Source organism: Sus scrofa, chromosome 9 (genome assembly GCF_054392235.1).
Source record: "Sus scrofa isolate SSC_HxYL_T2T_F1_AM1 chromosome 9, Sscrofa_HxYL_maternal_Yorkshire_Landrace_v2.0, whole genome shotgun sequence".
Lineage (NCBI taxonomy): Eukaryota > Metazoa > Chordata > Mammalia > Artiodactyla > Suidae > Sus > Sus scrofa.
Window position 1 is genome coordinate 134,584,615 of NC_139391.1, and position 18,383 is coordinate 134,602,997.

Genomic DNA, 18,383 nt, shown 5'->3' on the forward strand with positions numbered 1-18,383 from the left:
TTAACTTGGGTACACAAGGATTAATACATTCTCAGCACACATTTGCACTATGGATTAAAAAGTTAAGCAAAGACAATTGAACTAGATTTGTTGATTCATCTCCCCATCTATTTAAACCAACCTGAAATGTCCGATGGATTTCAAAGCTACAAAGGCTGGGGGACAGCAGCGAGTGGCTGTGGAAGGATTCGGAGCTCCCAGAAGGCTGGACGGATGCGGACTCCCAGCTTCTTTCAGAATTCGTCCCCCTCGCGGGGATCGGGGTGGGGGCAGGGTTCGTAGTTGGTACAATCTTCTTCCCAGTCTTCTCCACGCTTGTCTCTGCCCCCTCTGTGAACACAGACAGCAAGGTCATTCATGCACATGAGGTCATTCAAGGTCATTCATGTGAGTCAAGGTCATTCATTCATGTGAGGTAAGCATTCAAGCTGCCAATGGTGAATCAATTCTATAAACAGTAACTGAGTACGGACAGAGTCTTTGCTCCTGGGTCATGATCTGGGGTGGTGGGGGAGGAGTAGATTTGTGGAGGCAGTTGGGTCTTCTAGCTGCATAAGGCCCTTGGAAAGAGGTACAGATGTAAGTGCTGGAGGGGCTCAGAGAAAAAGCCTCCCTACAAGGCCAGGTGGTCCTGGAAAGGCGAGGGTAAAAGGAGTCTGTGATGTGGGAACGCGGAGAGCGCGTGACCGTGGGAAACATGGTGAGAGATGTTCTGTGATGGGATAAGAGTGGGACTGTCTGGGGGGCAGAGGGGCAGGACAATCCAGTGGGACCCTGGGAATGGCCCCCTTATTCCAGATCCAAAGGATTTCGTCTGTGGCTGCCTTTGGCAGAGCGAAACAGATTAAATTTTCTTGGACCAAGTGATCTCCACAGATAGACACCTTCGCTACCCAATCACCCAGATTGAGGGTGTCTCCACTGCCTGCTCTTCCCTACACTGCAAGGATCAACCCATAGCCAGGAGCCCTCACTGGATCCACAGATGAGATTGGTATTTTGCTCCTAATATGATGTTGGCCTTACACCAAAATAGCCTTTGCCTGAATTCTGACTCTTCTCCCCAGTTGTGGGAAAGAAGTGCGCTGTCACTGGAGGCGGGAGGGTAAGGTGGTGTTGGGAGACTGGGAGGGGAAGAGAAAGCCCTCTGTCCCAATTCAATCTATGACCCAAACTTGGAGCACAGAGAGGCAGTTGTCTCTTCTTGGCACATCTATTTTTTTTCCTTTTTCCTTTTTCATTGAAGCATAGTGTATTCACAATGTTGGGTTAGTTTCTGGTGTATTTCAAAGTGATTCAGTTATTATTCTAAGAGATGAAAGTCTGGCTGGAAACTGAGGATTCAGGTTTTAAGAATGGCTGAAAGCAACCACCTATGTCTCAGAAAGAGGCAATGAAGGATCCACTCTTTTGCTTTGTTCTTGGCGATGAAGAACTCTTGGCTTGGAAGTAGGGTGAATGCAGAAGGAATCTAAGTCTTGATCTGCAAGACTTGAGAAAAAGTCCCAGTCAAACCTGTGTACTGTTTCCTTCCCTCTACCCATTTTTAATTCTCTTCCCTCCAGGTGCTTAGTGCCTTCCAGCAAAGTCAAGGCCAATCAGTTCAAATTAGAGCTTAATCTTTATCTATAATTCTTTCCATTTGCATTTTGGCAGGCCTCTCTCCTTCCTCCATGGATCAATGCTTCATTCAAAGGAATGACTTTCTAATAGTGGAATCCCTAGTGATCAGCACCTTGTGAGGGGTGGAAGTGGGGGTATAAAATCTTTTCCTGCTTTTCCTTTAACTTTGCCATATCAACACGGTGAGGTTAGCTCTAAGTATATGTCAGCCAACTGACCACAGGCTAAACTGGGCCAACTGCCTATCTTTGTACATCAAGTTTTATTGGAGATCACTGCTACTCCCATTTTCTTAACATATTCTTTACGGCTTCTTTCAGCCCTACAATGGTACAGTTGAAGAGTTGGGACAGAGACTGTATGGCCCACAAAGCCTGAAAATATTTACTCTCTGGTCCATTACAGAAAAGATTCGCTCAACCCAGTGTAGATTCACACGTATCTTAGATTTACTGTGAGAAACCTGGGTATTGTCCAGTCAGAACCTGCTTTGACCCTATCAAAGGATATCTCCTCTGGAAGTACAAGGAATGAAAAGTGCCCTATGTCCAGGCATTTCCAAAAATAATATGGTGCCACTACAAAATAAAGCCTTTCACATCCTTTATCTCTTTTAAGACTCACGATGACCCCTGGGGTAAATATTGCTAACCCGGTTTTGGAGATAAACTGTGGCTCTGAGAAGTTAATCAGGTGCCCTGTGTCTAGCAGAGGGTAAAGAGTGCAGGTAGGATTCAAATCCTGCTCTAGGATGTGATCTTAACCAGTTCTCTCTACCTCAACTGATGGCAATTACGCCCATGAATTAAGCATTTATTAAATACCAGGTACTATGGAGTATGACTTTCTCACATTTTCTCATTGAACCTTCAGACCAATTCCATCAGACAGACATTTTCAGCCCTATTTCCTACGTGGTCTCCATAGCTTTTATAAAGTGTCCCCAAACTACGAAGCACAACAGCAGCAATCAATGACAACCCTTCATAAACCCTTCAGTGCCCCAGTGCAAGTCAGGTCTCTTTCCCTTCCCAGCAGTTAATTCTGTTCATCCCCGGGGAATGCATCGGTTCTGCTACTTTTTTCCGGCCTGGGGGAGCTCAGCCTTCCCCATCCGTTTCCCCCATCAGGGCAGCTGGACTTGTCTTGCAGAGTGGCAGGTGGCAGAGGGACTCGGGGTGTCCAAGCGGGAGGTGGGAGTGACAGAATGGACCAAAGCATGGTCTGGCTGAAAAGATGAGAGGAGTGTGGTTTCTCAGCTGCCGGCGTGCTCTGGCTCAGGAAAGACGTCAGCACTGGTGTTTCCAGCTTTCCAGCTTCCCGATACGTTAGAGCCACTGGGCCACAGAGAAGCACCATTCCGGGCAACGGCAGCGCCAACGCAGCATGCTCTCGCCTGCTCTCCAGCCCTTCCCAACCCGTCCTGCCTGCCAGGATGATTTTATCTTCTCTCACGTGACTCTGGTGTTAACGCTTTATACCACCACGGGCTCTTTGGGCCAGATGCACTATGATCATCCATTGTCTCTGTAGAAAATTCATGGTCAGGCAGCAAGTGGCTAAAATTGTTATCTATCTGCTCCTTCCAAGACCTTCAAGATACCCAGTTCTGCTGGGGGCGGGGGGTCAATGAGAAGAACAGAGTGATTCTAAGGGGCCATGTGCCCAGCCATCTGGATCTCTTGTTCCTTGGCTCCTCCAGGTACCTTAGTTCTTCTGGTTCTACATTCTCAGTTCTTTCCATGACTGGCAATAGGGTGTTTTATCATTACCGACTCTGGCAGGAAAGATGGAAAGTGGGGTTTGAGAAACTGAAATCAAAAGGAAAGCAACTCCTTGGTTACTGATTCGACCCTGGAAACTTGGCAGGGGCGGGGGTGGTGGAGGGGGGCGGAACTCTATCATGCTTGAGTGTAAGTGCAGCTGGAATCCCATCTTTGGCCCTACCTGTCATGGTCTCTCCTGAACCCTAGATTTGCATAGGCAATTGTCTATGAAATCTCCACCTGGAGGTCCTTCGACCCAACAGGTTCAAAAGAGAGTGGTTTCAGGTCTCGCCATCTACCCAGTCTTCCAAGTTAGCCACTTGCCTGTCACCCCTGGCACATCCTCTTCCAGCCCGTGTACATCCATTCCCTTATTCAGTGTCCTAGCTTGGACCTTCGTCATCTCCCCTGGACTGTAATCACCTCCCAGCATCCCCTCCAGCTTCTAGGAACCTGTAGACTCTTTGTCAAACTAGAGCAGAGGTCAAGATGTCAGTCAAGACAATGACTACACAGAGAGACGGATGGGGCCAACAGAGAACTGGAAACAAAGATTTGCCCTGCAACTTTCAGTAAAATGAAGTTGAAAACTGACAGGTGTGTGAAGCAGATGATTCCGAAGATGTGAACACTTGGGGACTAGCCAGGCAGTCAGCCAGGTAGATGGATCATTTCAGTAGGATGCTGTCAAGGCTGTAATACACAGTACAACCTCACAAAAGAGTTCATAGATGAATGCTTACTATGCGCCCAGCACTTGCCTTATCTCCAGCCATTATCAACCCCACTTTAGAGTTCCCATGGATTGGGTGACCTGGAACAGGTCTCAAATGTGGCAGAGCTGAGGAGGCAGTCTGATCCTGGATGTGAAAAAGTTCAACCAAACCAAACCAAACCAGCCCAAATTGTACCTTGGCCCAATTTCTTCTGCTAGTTGCTCTTTCATGTCTCTGCTCTCTTCTCTACCAAAACCCTTCAAAGGAGTTGCTGCGATAGAATCGACATATAGCGTTGTATTAGTATAAGGTATATAATGCAATGCTTTAATACATTGCAAAATGATTATCACAGTAAGTCTAACATCCGTCATCTCACGCAATTCCATGTTTTTCTCGGGATGAGAACTTTTAAGATCTACTCTCTCAGGAGTTCCCGTCCTGGCTCAATGGAAACAAATCTGACTAGCATCCACAAGGACACAGGTTCGATCCCTGGCCTCGCCCACTGGGTTAAGGATCTGGCGTTGCCATGAGCTGTGGTGTATACAACTCACAGACATGGCTCGGATCTGGTGTTGCTGCGGCTGTGGCGTAGGCGAGCGGCTACTGCTTCAATTCGACCTACAGCCTGGGAACACTCTATGTGCCACAGATGTGGAGCTAAAAAGATTAAAAGAAAAAAAAAATCTACTCTCTTAGCACCTTTCAAATAAGCAACCCAGTGCTGTTAACCACTGTCACCATGCCGTCCATCACACCCCCGGGAATTAACTGTCTTGTAACTGGGAGTTTGTACTTTCTACCGTCTCCACCGATTTCGCCATCCCTCACCTTTCACTTCTGGCAATCTGTCCTGTTTCTGAGTTTGTTTGTTTGTTTCAATCCACATATAAGTGAGATCCCATAGTATTGGTCTTTCTCTGTCTGGCTTACTTCACTTAGCATAATGCCCTCAAGGTCCATCAATGCTGTCGCAAGTGACAGGATTTCCTTCATTTTTATGACTGAATAGTCGTCCGATTCATGTATATATAAAATACAATATATATACACGCAACTTCTTTATCCACTCATCCACTGATGCACACTTAGGTTGTTCCCACTACTATAAATAATGTTGCAATGAACATGCGACTGTAGATATCGCTGAGAGAGTGATTTCATTTCCTTCAGATACACACCCAGGAGGGAACTGCGGGATTGGAAAGTGCTTCTATTTTTAACTTCTTGAGGCACCTCCATCCTGTTTACCATTTACAGTCCCATCGACAGGGCACAGGGTTCCCTTTCTTCACGTTCTCGCCAACACTTACATCTGTCTTTTATTTAAAAAAAAATTTTTTTTTTTTTTGTCCTTTGTCTTTTTAGGGCCATACCCGCAGCATATGGAGGTTCCCGGGCTAGGAGTCAAATAAGAGCTACAGTTGCCGGCCTATACCACAGTCACAGCAATGCGGGGTCTGAGGCACGTCTGCGACCTACACTACAGCTCATGGCAACGCCGGATCCTTAACCCACTGAGTGAGGCCAGGGATCGAACCTGCATCCTCATGGATACTCGTCAGGTTCATTAAGCTCTGAGCCACGACAGGAACTCCAACATTTGTCTTTAAATAATAGCCATTTTAGCAGGTGTGAGGTGCTATCTCATGGTGGTTTTGGTTTGCATTTTTCTGATGATTAGTGACTCTGAGCCTCATGTAATTGCTGGCCATGTGTATGTTCCCTCTGGAAAAATATCTAAATAGTTCTTCTGACCATTTTTTTAAAAAATGGAATTATTTGGTTTTTTGCTATTGAGTTGTATGAGTTCTTCATATATTTTGGATATCAACCCCTAATCAGATATATGATTTACAAATATTTTCTCTCATTTCATAGTTTGCCTTTTCATCTTGTTGATGATTTCCTTTGCTCTGCAGAAGATTTTTGATTGGATGTAGTTCCACTTGTTTACTTTTTGCTTTTGTCAAATCCAGAAAAAAAAAAAAAAACTATTGCCAAGACAGATGCCAAGGAGCTTATCTGCTGTTCTCTTCTACGAGTTTCATGTTTTCAGATATAACATCCAAGTCTTCAATCCATTTTAAGTTGATTTTTGTGCAAGGGAGTTTTCCATATTAGTAATTCCTCTCATTTTCTCTTACACTCCATCCTGTTCAGTGTTTGTCTCCACGACTCTTCCAGAACTGCTCTTGACCAGGTCGCCAGTGACCTCATCTTGCTAAAAGGAATGCTAACATCTTGGTCCTCTTGGTCATCTTCCTTGACCTTCTCATACCGCTTGAACCAGGTCCTTTTGATACATTTCTTGACCTGGCTCCAGAACCCCACTCCCTCTTCCTTCACAGGTGGCTCTCGCTCAGCCTCCTTTGCTAGTCTTCTCCTCTCCCCAACCTCGTCCTACTGGAGTGTCCCAGGGTCCTGTTCCCAAGAGTGCCCCTGGCCTGGCTGTCTTTCCATCTTGACTCACTCCCTTGGTGATGCCACTCAATCTCATGGCATTTAAATATCATGTGTATGCAAAACCACTTCCAAATTTATAATCAAAATTCAGAGATCCCCTCCAAAATAACTTTAGATGTGTACTTGACATTCCTCTTGGACGTCTATAACAGACACCTCAACTCAACATGCCAGACACAAACCCCCTGATTTCCCTTGAAAAACCTCCCTTCTGTCTGATTTATGAGGAACTCCGCTCTTTCAGTGCTGAAGCTTCGAATCTCAGGCCACCAGCAACCTATCAGGAAATCTCCTTGGCTTTGTCTCCAGATTCTATTTGGAAATAGACCACCTGTCACCACCTCTACCTCTGCTACCTCCATCATCCCGCTCCTCCTCCCCCCGTCTGTCCCCCTGCTCTGCACATCTCTTCTCTACACAGCAACCAGAGTTAGCCTTAACAAGTAAGTCAGATTAGGCCATTCCTCTGCCTGAAATTCTCTAAAGACTCCCCATTCGTCTCAGAATAAAAGCCAGAGATTTCACAAGGGCCAATAATACCCTATGGGTTTGAGAGCCCAGAGCTATTCTCACTCTTGGCCACCTGCATGCACCCTGATCCGGTCACACTGGCCTCCTTGGTGTTCCTCAGACAGCCCCACCACAAGCCCCATTGCACTTAGCAGTTCCTCCTGCCTGGAAGCTCTAGCTCTGGGTATCTGCAGAGCTGAGGTCCTCCTGCTCCTGCAGTCGTGGCTCAGGTACCACCTCCTCCAAGGTCTCACCCTGACCAGCCACAGAGTGCCCCCAACTCTGCCCTCCCAATTCCTCCTTCTCAGCTCTACTGTGCCTGTTTCATAGCATTCATCCCCTTAGAACATACGCTAAACTTGCTATTTCTTGTTTAGTGTTTAGGCTCCATCTCCCCCCACTGGCACAACAGGGGCTTCAAGAGGGCAGAGATCGTGTCTGTTTGGTTCACCATGTCATCTTAAGCATACAGTCGTGGCACATAGTAGACAGCCAATACCCATTTGCTGAATGAATTACCGATTCATTAGTCTGTCACACTGGAACCAAGGAGGCAGAGGAAGATCCTACAGCGGGTCTTCATCGACCCAGAAACCTAGTGGGCACAAGGTCCCGGGTACAGGAGGGAAGGGGATCAATCATTTCTCCGCATGCCCTTCTCCTGCGGTGGTGTAAACACAGATTTAACCCGAGCATCCTTCAAAGCACTGAGCCTTCCCAGGAGAAAAGCGCTGACGAAGTACAGGAGATGGGCGCTGCTAAGGGTGAGACTTTGATTTGCAGAATTTCAGTTTATTGGACAAGCATGTCCAGGGTGCTTTCCTCATCGTGGGCCTGGCTCCCTTTGTCCTTCCTCTTCCATCCCGGCCCCTCAGCTACACCCTGCGATCAATCCTCTTCCCTGGGGGACCAGGCGGGACTCGGTGCTCGGGCGAGAACAGCAACACAACCCCAATCGATGCTGAGATCAATGCTGGTGTTTGAAACCCAAATCTGCGGCATTCACTTCGTCCGGGGGCATTTTCCTCAGCTGATGGGGACTCCAGGAGCTGCAGCCTTTTTCCCTCTAAATTGAAAGCGATTTTTTTCAGTCACAGTAGTGGGTTTCTGAACTGCAAACCGGAGAGGCGTTTTGATTCCACAAACAGCCCCCAGAGGAAACCATTTCAAGCCCGACATTTTTCTTCTTTAGCCAAGGGACCCAATCGCATCATCTCAAAACTCTCCTTCCCCCAGGCCTCTCCATCCCTTACACACGCACACACACACACACACACACACACACACACACACAGAGAGAGAAAAAAAAAAAGCCTACCTTCCATTGAACTAACTTAAATGGGAAATAAAATCAGTTCCTTTGGCCTATTTTCACTCCATCAGAATGAGGAGGGGAAAAAATGGATTCTAAAGAAGAGTTCTAATGACCTTACCTGCTTAGAGCTGCAAACACCAGAGGATCTTATTAGCTGAAAAGTCTCTTTTGTGTTCGCATCTGTCTAGGTAGGGACACTGCCGGCGTGTTTGTGTTTGGCCAGGGCTGCCCAGCCGCCCAACGTCCTGTGGAGAGAGGCACCTTGAAGTGCCCCATAGCGACATCACAGAGCCCGGGGCTGCCTATCTGGGTCAGCAGAAAGCCAGCTCCCCACAGGCAGCCGGCACTTCCAGGGAAATTGAGGATGTGTTAAGAAATGCATGCTGGTCCCTGGGCTCTTGTGACCCGCAGCTCTCACCTTCCCTTCCCCAGAAAGACAGAGGAGTCTATGGAAAGGAAAGGGGTAGGTAGCTCCTAGAAAGAGCACTTGAGGAGGAAAAGTCAGGGAGTTCCTGTCGGGGTGCAGTGGAAATGAATCTAAGGAACCATGAGGTTGCGGGTTCGATCCCTGGCCTCGCTCAGTGGGTTAAGGATCTGGTGTTGCCGTGAGCTGTGGGGTAGGTTGCAGATGTGGCTTGGATCTGATGTAGCTGTGGCTGTAGCGTCGGGCAGCAGCTGTAGCTCCGATTTGACCCCTAGCCTGGGAATTTCCATATGCCGCAGCTGTGGCCCTAGAAAGCAAAAAAAAAAAAAAAAAAAAGGAGTAAAAGTCAGAAGACATGCCTCCTCACCTTATCCTTGCCTGGCTTTCAAAAGCTGTCTTTCCTAAAATTGAAATATTTTTCTATTCTACTTAGAATGGATAAGCAATGAGATCCTACTGTATTTCACAGGGAACTATATCCAATCTCTTGGGATAGAACATGATGGAAAATAATGCAAAAAAAGGAATGTATCTATAGGTATGACTGGGTCACTTTGCTATGCGGCAGAAATTGGCACAACCTTGCCTACCAGCTATAATTTACTTAAGAAATAAATTCTATTTAAATTAAAAAAAAGCTGTCTTTCCTAATGGAAACAGGGGGTGTTCCAGGACATCCCCCACCTTGGGAGAACACAGAATCCTGGGATATCAAGAGGTCAGTCGATTCATCCCCTTCCCCATTCCCATTTTACAGATGAACAAACTAAGGAGCAAAGAGGAAAGGCTATTCAGCAAACAGGGAGCAGAGCTGGGCCTGACTAGAGTGCAATTCACTTCAGAATTTGCACATAGGAAAAACTCACGGGGGACAATATTTGGTAGGGGGCAACGGGGAGACTTTTTTTTATTTTGCTGGAATGTGGTTAATTTGTAATGTTGTATTAGTTTCAGGTGTCCAGCAAAATAATTCAGGGGTGTGTGTGTGTGTAAATATATGTATTCTTTTTTTACATTCTCTTCCATTATAGGTTATTATAAGGTATTGAGTCCAGTTCTAGGTGCTATAAAGTAGGTCCTTGCTGCTTCTCTTACATATAATACTGTCTATACTTTGCTACCAAACTCCTAATTTATCCCTCCGCTCCCATCTTTGGTAACCATAAGTTTGTTTCCTATGTCTGTGAGTGTAGTTTTGTAAATAAGTTCACTTGTATCATTTTTTTTTTTTTTTAGATTTCACATATAAGCAATATCATATATTTGCCTTTCTCTGTCTGGCTTACTTAGTATGATAATCTCTAGATCCACCCATGTTGCTGCAAATGGCATCATTTCATTCTTTTTTTTGGCTAAGTAGTATTCCACTGGCCACATGTACCCCATCTTCTTTATCCGTTCATCTGTGGATGGATACTCAGGTTGATTCCATGTCTCTGCTATTGTAAACAGTGCTGCTATAAACACTGGGGTGCACATATCTTTTTGAATTACGTTTTTCTCTCGATGTATGCCCAGGAGTGGGATAGCAGGATCATACGGTAACTCTATTTTTTTTTTCTCTTTTTGCTTTTTAGGGCCACACCCATGGCACATGGAGGTTCCCAGGCTAGGGGTCTAACAGGAGCTACAGCTGCCAGCCACAGCCACAGGCACAGCGATGCAGGATTGGAGCTGTGTCTGTGGCTGACACCACAGCTTATGGCAACACCAGATCCTTAACTCACTGAGAGGGGCCAGGGATTGAACCCACAACCTCATGGTTCCTAGTCAGATTTGTTTCTGCTGTGCCACGATGGGAACTCCCCTATTTTCAGTTTTTTGAGGCATCTCCATACTGCTCTAGGAGACATATTTGGAAGCTGCTTTTGCAGGCAACATACTGGTTTTTCCCTAAGAGGCATGTTTATTTGGAAGGCCTTGCTAGAAGCTGATAGAGTTTATGGAAGACAGGAAACACTTCTCTCCTCAGTACCCTTCCGGCTCACCAGAGATCTGGAAAATTCTGATTCCTTATCTAAAGCATCATCCACCCCTCCTCCCTGCTTTCCAGGGAGCATCTTGTAAACAGAGATACTTATCCGAATCCCCTTCAGAGCAGCTCCTTGAGCGGTGATCACTGCCCTGCTCTGGCTCAGGCTGGGTGACGCCTGGGGGTTCAGAGTGCCTTGCGGCCCATCAGACTCCTAGACAGCAGGGAAACGACTGTCATTCACTTTTGTCTTGCTCAGAAATTTCAGATCCCTCGGCTGGGAAGGGCCTCGTTTCTCTGCTCACTCTACCTGGACCTACCCTAGCATTTTCTCCTCCAAATAGTTATTTGCAGCCCCCAGCTCTCAGGGCTTCCTTGGGGCTGCTTTGCAGGAGCCTTACCCCAAAGGGCCCACTTCATGAGCGAAAGCCCTGCGGGGCCTGGCAGCTTTGCCCAAACTCATACCCCCTAACCCTGCACACAGTTTACAAGAGGAGCCATCCAGGGCTCAGCCATGGGTCGTGTTCCCTGTCCTCCTGAGAAAAGACCTCTGAGTCTGGCCTCAGTGCTGGCAGGTTGAGAAGCTTCATAATCGAACCAGAGGCCTTTACTATCAGGGTTTCCTTCAGCTAGAACCTTCTTCCCCTTCCTCCTGCCTGGAAAACTGTGCATTTACACACAGTCTGTCTTCCCTAACGAATGCTTCACAGGACCCCAAGCCTGGGGAAGACTCTGAAAAAAAGACGAAAAGAAAGATTCTAAATCAAATAACTTGCATGCCATTTTGCTCTAGCCCCACATCAACTGACCAGAGCAGTCATACACTAACCCTGTCGAGCAGCAAAATCGTCTGAGGCTCTTTTTCAAGATGCAAATTCTTGGTTTCACCAGAATCAGGATTCCTTAGTGCTTGTAGAACTATAGGGGTGGGATTGAGCAGATTTTTTTTTCCCAGCTTGTTTCTTTTCATTTTCATTATATTAACATGTGCTTTGGTTCAAATAAAAAATTTACAAATCCGGACGGGCTTATGAAGAAAAGCAGAAGTCCCTTGATCTCGTCTACGCCCTCCCAGCCATTCCTCTAGGCTTTTATCCCCAAAGACGACCGACTCTCCCTCCTCCTTCTAGCTATTTTGATGAGTACCCTTGTGTGTCGTATAGCGCATCTCTGTTATTTTCAGTTCAGTTATCAGCTTGAGGTGTTGTCTATCATGGAAGAGGATCTGGATCATTTATATCACTTTCCTTCCCTTTGTCCACCCCCCCCCCCCGCCCCAGAAACGAGTATGTGATTCCTCTCTGTCACCCAAACTCCTCAGCAGGGAGCAGCATGCTCACGGGGCCACTTCCTGTCCGTCCCCACCCCGCCCCCCAACGCACTATCCACAGACAGTGCTGGCAAGAAGGGTGGGGGCACCACGCCTGTCCATCGATTGATTCTACAAGTTGAAAAAAATCAATAAACGGTATTTCTGCTACGATGCTCCTGTCTGTGTTGTTCTGGACAGAGCCGGGGACAGTTTGTCCTGCTGTGCATGCGACCGGTAAATAGGGGACAGTGTCAGGACGTGGGGTTGTACTGGTTCTTGGACGATGTCCCCACCCCCATATATTAATGTTTGCAGCAATCAAGTACAAATTTTCTCACAATTAGGGAGGCGTCCTTGATGCTCCATAAAGGTCTTAAGAAAACAAAATTCTGGAAGAGCGCCTTTCATCCTTTCCAAAAAAGGTGGGTTTAAGAAAGAGACTCACAGACATAGAAAACAAACCGTATGGTTGCCAAAGGGAAAAACTGGGGGAGGGATATATTAGGAGTTTTGGATTAGTATTATATATAAAACAGATAAACCACAAGATCCTACTGCATAGCACAGGGAACCATAGTCAATATCTTGTAATGAACTATAACGGAAAAGAAACTGAAAAAGTATACACACACACACACACACACACACACACACACCTATGTGTCTATATATGTGTATATGTCTAACTGAATCACAGGGAACCATAGTCAATATCTTGTAATGAACTATAACGGAAAAGAAACTGAAAGAGTATATATATATATAAACACACACACACACACACGTGTGTGTCTATATGTCTAACTGAATCACTTTGCTGTATACCTGAAACTAACACAACATTGTAAATCAACTATAACCCAAATTTTTAAAAAAAAGGAGGTGGTAATTTAGTACCTTCTATATTACGTATTGGAAGAAAGCTGTAAAGTACAGATGTTGCTGTTGCTGCTGCAAAGATACCGCCTCTGTGTTAAAAAGAAAAAAACCAGCAGATTGATGAAGAAGGCTGTCCCAAGACTGTACATGTTACTCTTGATGACCTTGACTTCTGCTGGATATGAACATCTTCAAGGACTGACTTGTCCAAGGAGAAGCAGAACCCCAGTGTTCACTGAGAAACTAACTGTGATTCTAGCTGCAAATGCCAGGAAATAATCATTTGTGCTAATATTTTTCTTAGGATTATTCCTGGTTTTGTTAGAGCTTTAGTTACAAGTTTCTCAAGTTTTGAGTCACCAGCCAAACCCTATTTTTCCCGTAAGCCCTCTTATTTTTATTGTGCAATTTTGTAGATCATGAAATAGCTCAGGAATGCCTATAGGGGAAATGCCTGATTGTGTTATAGCAGAAATGCCTTAGATTTACCTCGTAGCTGCTTTGATATGGCCACTGCAACATTCAAAAGAGAGTATTCCTGGAGGCAACTTTGAATAAACGATTCCTTCCTTTCTGCACGTCATCTTTATCATCTTCTCAAGTTTCGAGCTCTCTGCCACCATCTCGAATCTGTTAATTACTGTTATTCCTAGAAACTCATTTTGCTCCACCCTAGACAGGTTGCTCAGGCGCAACCATTCTTTCCTGGGTTCCACATCTTCCTCTTCCTTGGTTTGGCCACTTTTATTTACTGGCATATGTTCTTAAAAAACATCCTATGAAAGAGGGCAGGAGGATTCTTTGGAGTCCTTGCATGTCTGAAAAGGCTGTATGTCTAGCACTTCACTGAAGATTTGGCTGGGTTTAGAGATCTACGTTCAAAAATTTTGCCTCTGAATTTTAAAGGCACTGATCTATTGTCCTCAGCATCTAGCATTTCTGAAAAAGAGCTAGGATACAACACGATTCTTCTTTCCGATTTTTTTTTCTGCAAGCTTTAAGGATCTTTATTCTTACTGTTCCAAAATGTCCCATGTGTGTCTAGTTGAGACCCTTCTTACTCACTATGCGTGGCACTGATGTTTTCCACTGATTTTGTTGATCTGTTTGGAGATCAACAAATTACGGTATATCTATCAGTGGAAAACTACTCAGCAATAAGAAGGAATTATTAAACGGCACAAATGAATCTTTCCACAGAAAAGAGAATCCTGGACTTAGAGAATAGACTTGTGATTGCCAAGGGGGTGAGGGAGGGAGCGGGATGGATTGGGAACTTGGGGCTAATAGATACAGACTATTGCCTTTGGAATGGATTAGCAATGAGATCCTGCTGTGTAGCACTGGGAACTATGTCTAGTCACTTATGATGGACCATGATAATGTGAGAAAAAAGAATCTATACATGTGTGTGTAACTGGGTCACCATGCTGTACAGTAGAAAATTGACAGACTACTGTAAACCAGCTACAATGAAAAATAAAATAAAAATCATTACATATAAAAAAATATATATATATAGGCAACAACTTGGATGGATCTCAAGGCCATGATGCTAAGCGAAAAAAGACAATCTGTAAAGGTTTCATGCTGCATAATTCCATTTATATAACATTCTCACGCCCATAAAATTATAGAGATGTGAGAGAGATCTGTGGTTGCCTGTGGTTAGGGTTGGGGAACAGTGTAACTAATAAGGGGTGATATGAAGGAGTTTCTTTGCAGGGCTGGAACAGTTCTATAACCTGATTGTGGTACTGGTTCCTAAAATATACACATTCCATAGAATTATACACACAGACCAGATATACATAGTAAGGAGAGAGAGAGAAACTGTAAAAACTGATGAAATTCAAAGTTGTTAGTATTGTTTATCATTGTTTACATCCACATCAGTTTCCTTGTTTTGACAACTTAGAATGCGTACGTAAAATATTTTCACTGGGGGAAGCTGGGTGAATAGTATCCAGAACTCTGTATTAGTTGACGTGGGTTTAAACCTGTTGTTTACTTTAAAACCCTCTGGGCTAGTGATTCCTAAATAATTTCAAAATAAAAAGTTATTTAAAAAAAAAACAATTTCATAAGAAACAAAGCTGTGCAGGTGATTCCAATTACCTGTATGCTAAACTAGGCTCTGAGAAGTCCTACAAAAAATTCATCCCATTGAACTTTGTTCAAACCAGCATTTACTAAGCTCATTTGGTTAAGGAACCTCTTTGTGACATGATATTTAGAAACATACTCTGGAAAACTCAGTGGGAAAGGATGAGATAAGAAATGTCACTATTTCTGCAAACAGGCACTTCCTTGAAAGCTTAGAAAAGGGTGTAGAGTCCTCCATCCTCACCAGCTAATCTATAAATTCAGCTGCCTGATATCTTTCCTATTTAAACATATTTTTTTAACTGAGTTTCCAGAGCTGTTCTGCCAGTGTGGGTGCTCTTAGGACCCACGTCCAGGTCTAGGACTTCAGGGGTGTGAGACCATCTTGCAAAGCTCTTCCACCAAGTAACCTTGGCCATAGCTTCACATCTCTGGAAGCTTTACGTCTGGGACCCTGTTCAGAACACCTCCAGTTCAGTCTGGGGTTAATGTCACAGTGCTCAAAGCAAATCAACCTTGCATTCCAAGATAGGAGATCTAGTCATCAGCCAACTCAGAGAGTGGTGTCAGATGACAGAAATCTCTCTGGCCGGGCAGGTGGGGAGCAGGTTATTGCCCTGGACCTTTTTTCTTGCTGTAGATATAAAGGCAACTTGATTTGCTTGGTTTACAGAGCAGGGCCCGGCTGCTGCAGGCAGACCTGTGCCGACTAGTAAACTGGACCACCGTTCCCTAATGCAGTCCCAAACACCGCTCTGCTTGCCCACATCGACCTCGCCTTGAACTTCTCGGGAGTTACATAACCTTGCCTCCCCTCAGTGCTTTTGAACTCTGTTTCCAGAAGGCCAATTTGCACTGACTTGTGTTTTTTGCTGAAAAGCCTGGAAAGTCCCTGTCACAGGCATTATCAGCTGCATATGCAACTTTGGGGATTCACACTTGTGTTGTTTTGAAATCACGTGTAACACTAAGGTAAAAGTACCTGTTTCCAAGTAGCTGAAAGCACCGTTTTGACTCCTTAGTAACTGGTCAGTTCAGATAAAGCTGTCAAGCTGCGTGTGCCCCAGAACCAACCTAGATCTTTGTCACTGTGATTAGGAATGCCTTTTGAGGTAGGATTTACTCTTTTCTTAGAAAAACAACTAATAATAACAACCAGAAAAATCCCCACACGATTTCACTGCCCCGGCCCCAAGTTCAGAGCCGTGCACACAGCTGATAATCAAGAAACACGCAGCTCACCTGCATGGTCTTGTAGACGTCAGAAGAAGTCTGGCTTCCAGGTCAAGGGGCTGGATCCTGGATTGTTCCTACGTGAGATGAGAGTGTTAAGGCATCAACACTGTGGAGAAATAGGCACATAGCAAATTACACACAGGCCAACATGTACGAGTGAGTCAGGAGCTGCTGCGCTCAGTGGAGAACAGTGTGAAGGGGCTGGAAAGCCCACCTAATCAACTCAGCCCCTCCAGGGCTGCTTGGAGAAGAGTGGGACTACCTCTGGGTGACACCATTTTGGTTTCTCTTTCACCCCTATTACTAGAAAAAAAGGAGAAATCCAGGAAGACCTGGGATCTGCTTAGAATGACCAGCTGTCCTAGTTTGCCTGAGACTGGGGGTTGCCCAGGATGCAGGAATTTCAGTGCGAAACTAGAACAGCCCTGGGCCAACCTGGGAGGCTTGGTCATCCCACTGAACATCCTTAGAGAATGTGGATTCAGCTGGTTAAGGTCAGAGGGATGCGAGAGATGGGAAGGGCCTCCAGGCGTGTGGCAGAAAAACCCGAGGTGACCCCCCCGCCCGGTGACCCCACCTCCTGGTGCTCACACCTTGTGCAATTCCATCCCTTTTAGTGTGGGCAGGATCTGGGACTTCCTCCTAACCAACTGAATGGGAAACATAGCAGATACCACTCCATGTTAGCAGCCTGGAGCTGGAACTCTTCTTGCAGGCTTGAGCAAGTGAGCAGTCCAGCTGGAGAAGCCCACATTGCAAGGACGTGTGGGCAGCCTCTAACCAAGAGCCGGCAAAAAGTCACACAGCTGCAAGGAAGTGAATTCTGCCAACAGCCGGACGGGCTTGGAAACAGACTCTCCTCCAGTGGAGCCTCCAGATGAGAACACAGCCTGGTGGAAGCCCTAACTGCAGCCTGGTGAGACCCTGACCAGAGGACCCAGTTAAGCTGTGCCTGGACTCCTGACTCATGCACGCAGGGATAACAGAACGTGCATGGCTTCAAGCTACTAAGATCGTCGTAATTTGTTCCACAGGCACAGAAGATGAAAATGAAGTGTTTTCAAACATATCGCTATGCCTTGAGTGCTCACACAGGAGAGGGTTCATATCCCCCCTCCCTCACTCCTGGGAAGGTGGCCCAGCCAGGTGTGGGCCCGATTCCCTGAGCCGAGGCCTCCTCCGTGACCACGCTCCCTGTTCCACGGAGAAACCACACAGCATCTGGGAGGACCTCCTTGTTTCCAGACTAAGAGTCTCAAAATCAGAGAACCAAGGTTTTAAAAACTGGTCACTTCTGACTTAGCATCACTCTCCTTGTGTGGTGGCGACCAGCTTTCATTAGGATGTTACACCGGCTTTTAACAAGTTGTCAAGTCCGGAGTGAAAACTCACCTTTCGCAAGGATTCTCTTCCTTCCTCTCTGTCTCCTTTTCTTCCTTCCCTCCCTCCCTGGCCTCCTCCTCTTTCGGGTGCACGCATTTCTCTTGGTCGGAGAAGAGGGTAAAGGGATTAGAACATCAGCATTGTACCAACGGGTCTATAACAGGAATGAGGACCCTGCTCCGAGAAATGGAGGGAGGACCTCCAACAGGATAACTGACAGTTTCCGCATTGCGGGCCAACCTCAGAGCGCCTGTGTTGGACTGGCCTGGCCCCCACCTCGGTGCGATTATCTATTTCAGAACTTAGTGAGGGAAACAGAAGCAGGGCAGCACAGAAGTCTGATGCACCCACCTGTGAAGCCACAGCACGTGGGGGTTTGGGGGGCTCCCTTCCCAGCTCCTTGTCACCTTACCCCGTAGACCTAATATCCCAAGGCAACTGACTCGGTCTCAGATTAGCCTATAAAATCAGGAGCTGCCCTGGGTACTCTGAGCTCTGGAGCAAGGCTGCCAGCCACTCAGGGCTATTTCCAGTTGGAGCAGATCAGGGAAGCATTCAACTCTCCCCGACTTCCCCCCCACCCCACTTTCACAAAAGGACTCACCTGACTTCTCAATTATGGGGCAGCCAGTGCCCCAGGCGTAGGAACGAGATTGCTTCAAAACCATGACA

The 18,383-nt window shown here is 46.1% G+C and overlaps 1 protein-coding gene across 1 annotated transcript in view; it reads right to left on the reverse strand.

The window, feature by feature from the left end:
• LOC110255529 (uncharacterized) overlaps positions 1–18,383 on the reverse strand; it is an 81,022-nt gene that overhangs the window by 47,672 nt on the left and 14,967 nt on the right. Inside the window, exons 5-7 of the mRNA XM_084978067.1 lie at positions 17,721–17,811; positions 16,335–16,402; positions 122–330 (exon numbers count right to left, since the gene is read on the reverse strand). Of these exons, the coding sequence (XP_084834193.1) occupies positions 16,377–16,402; positions 17,721–17,811 (117 nt within the window). The 3' untranslated portion in view covers positions 122–330; positions 16,335–16,376. The remainder of the gene's footprint in view (positions 1–121; positions 331–16,334; positions 16,403–17,720; positions 17,812–18,383) is intronic.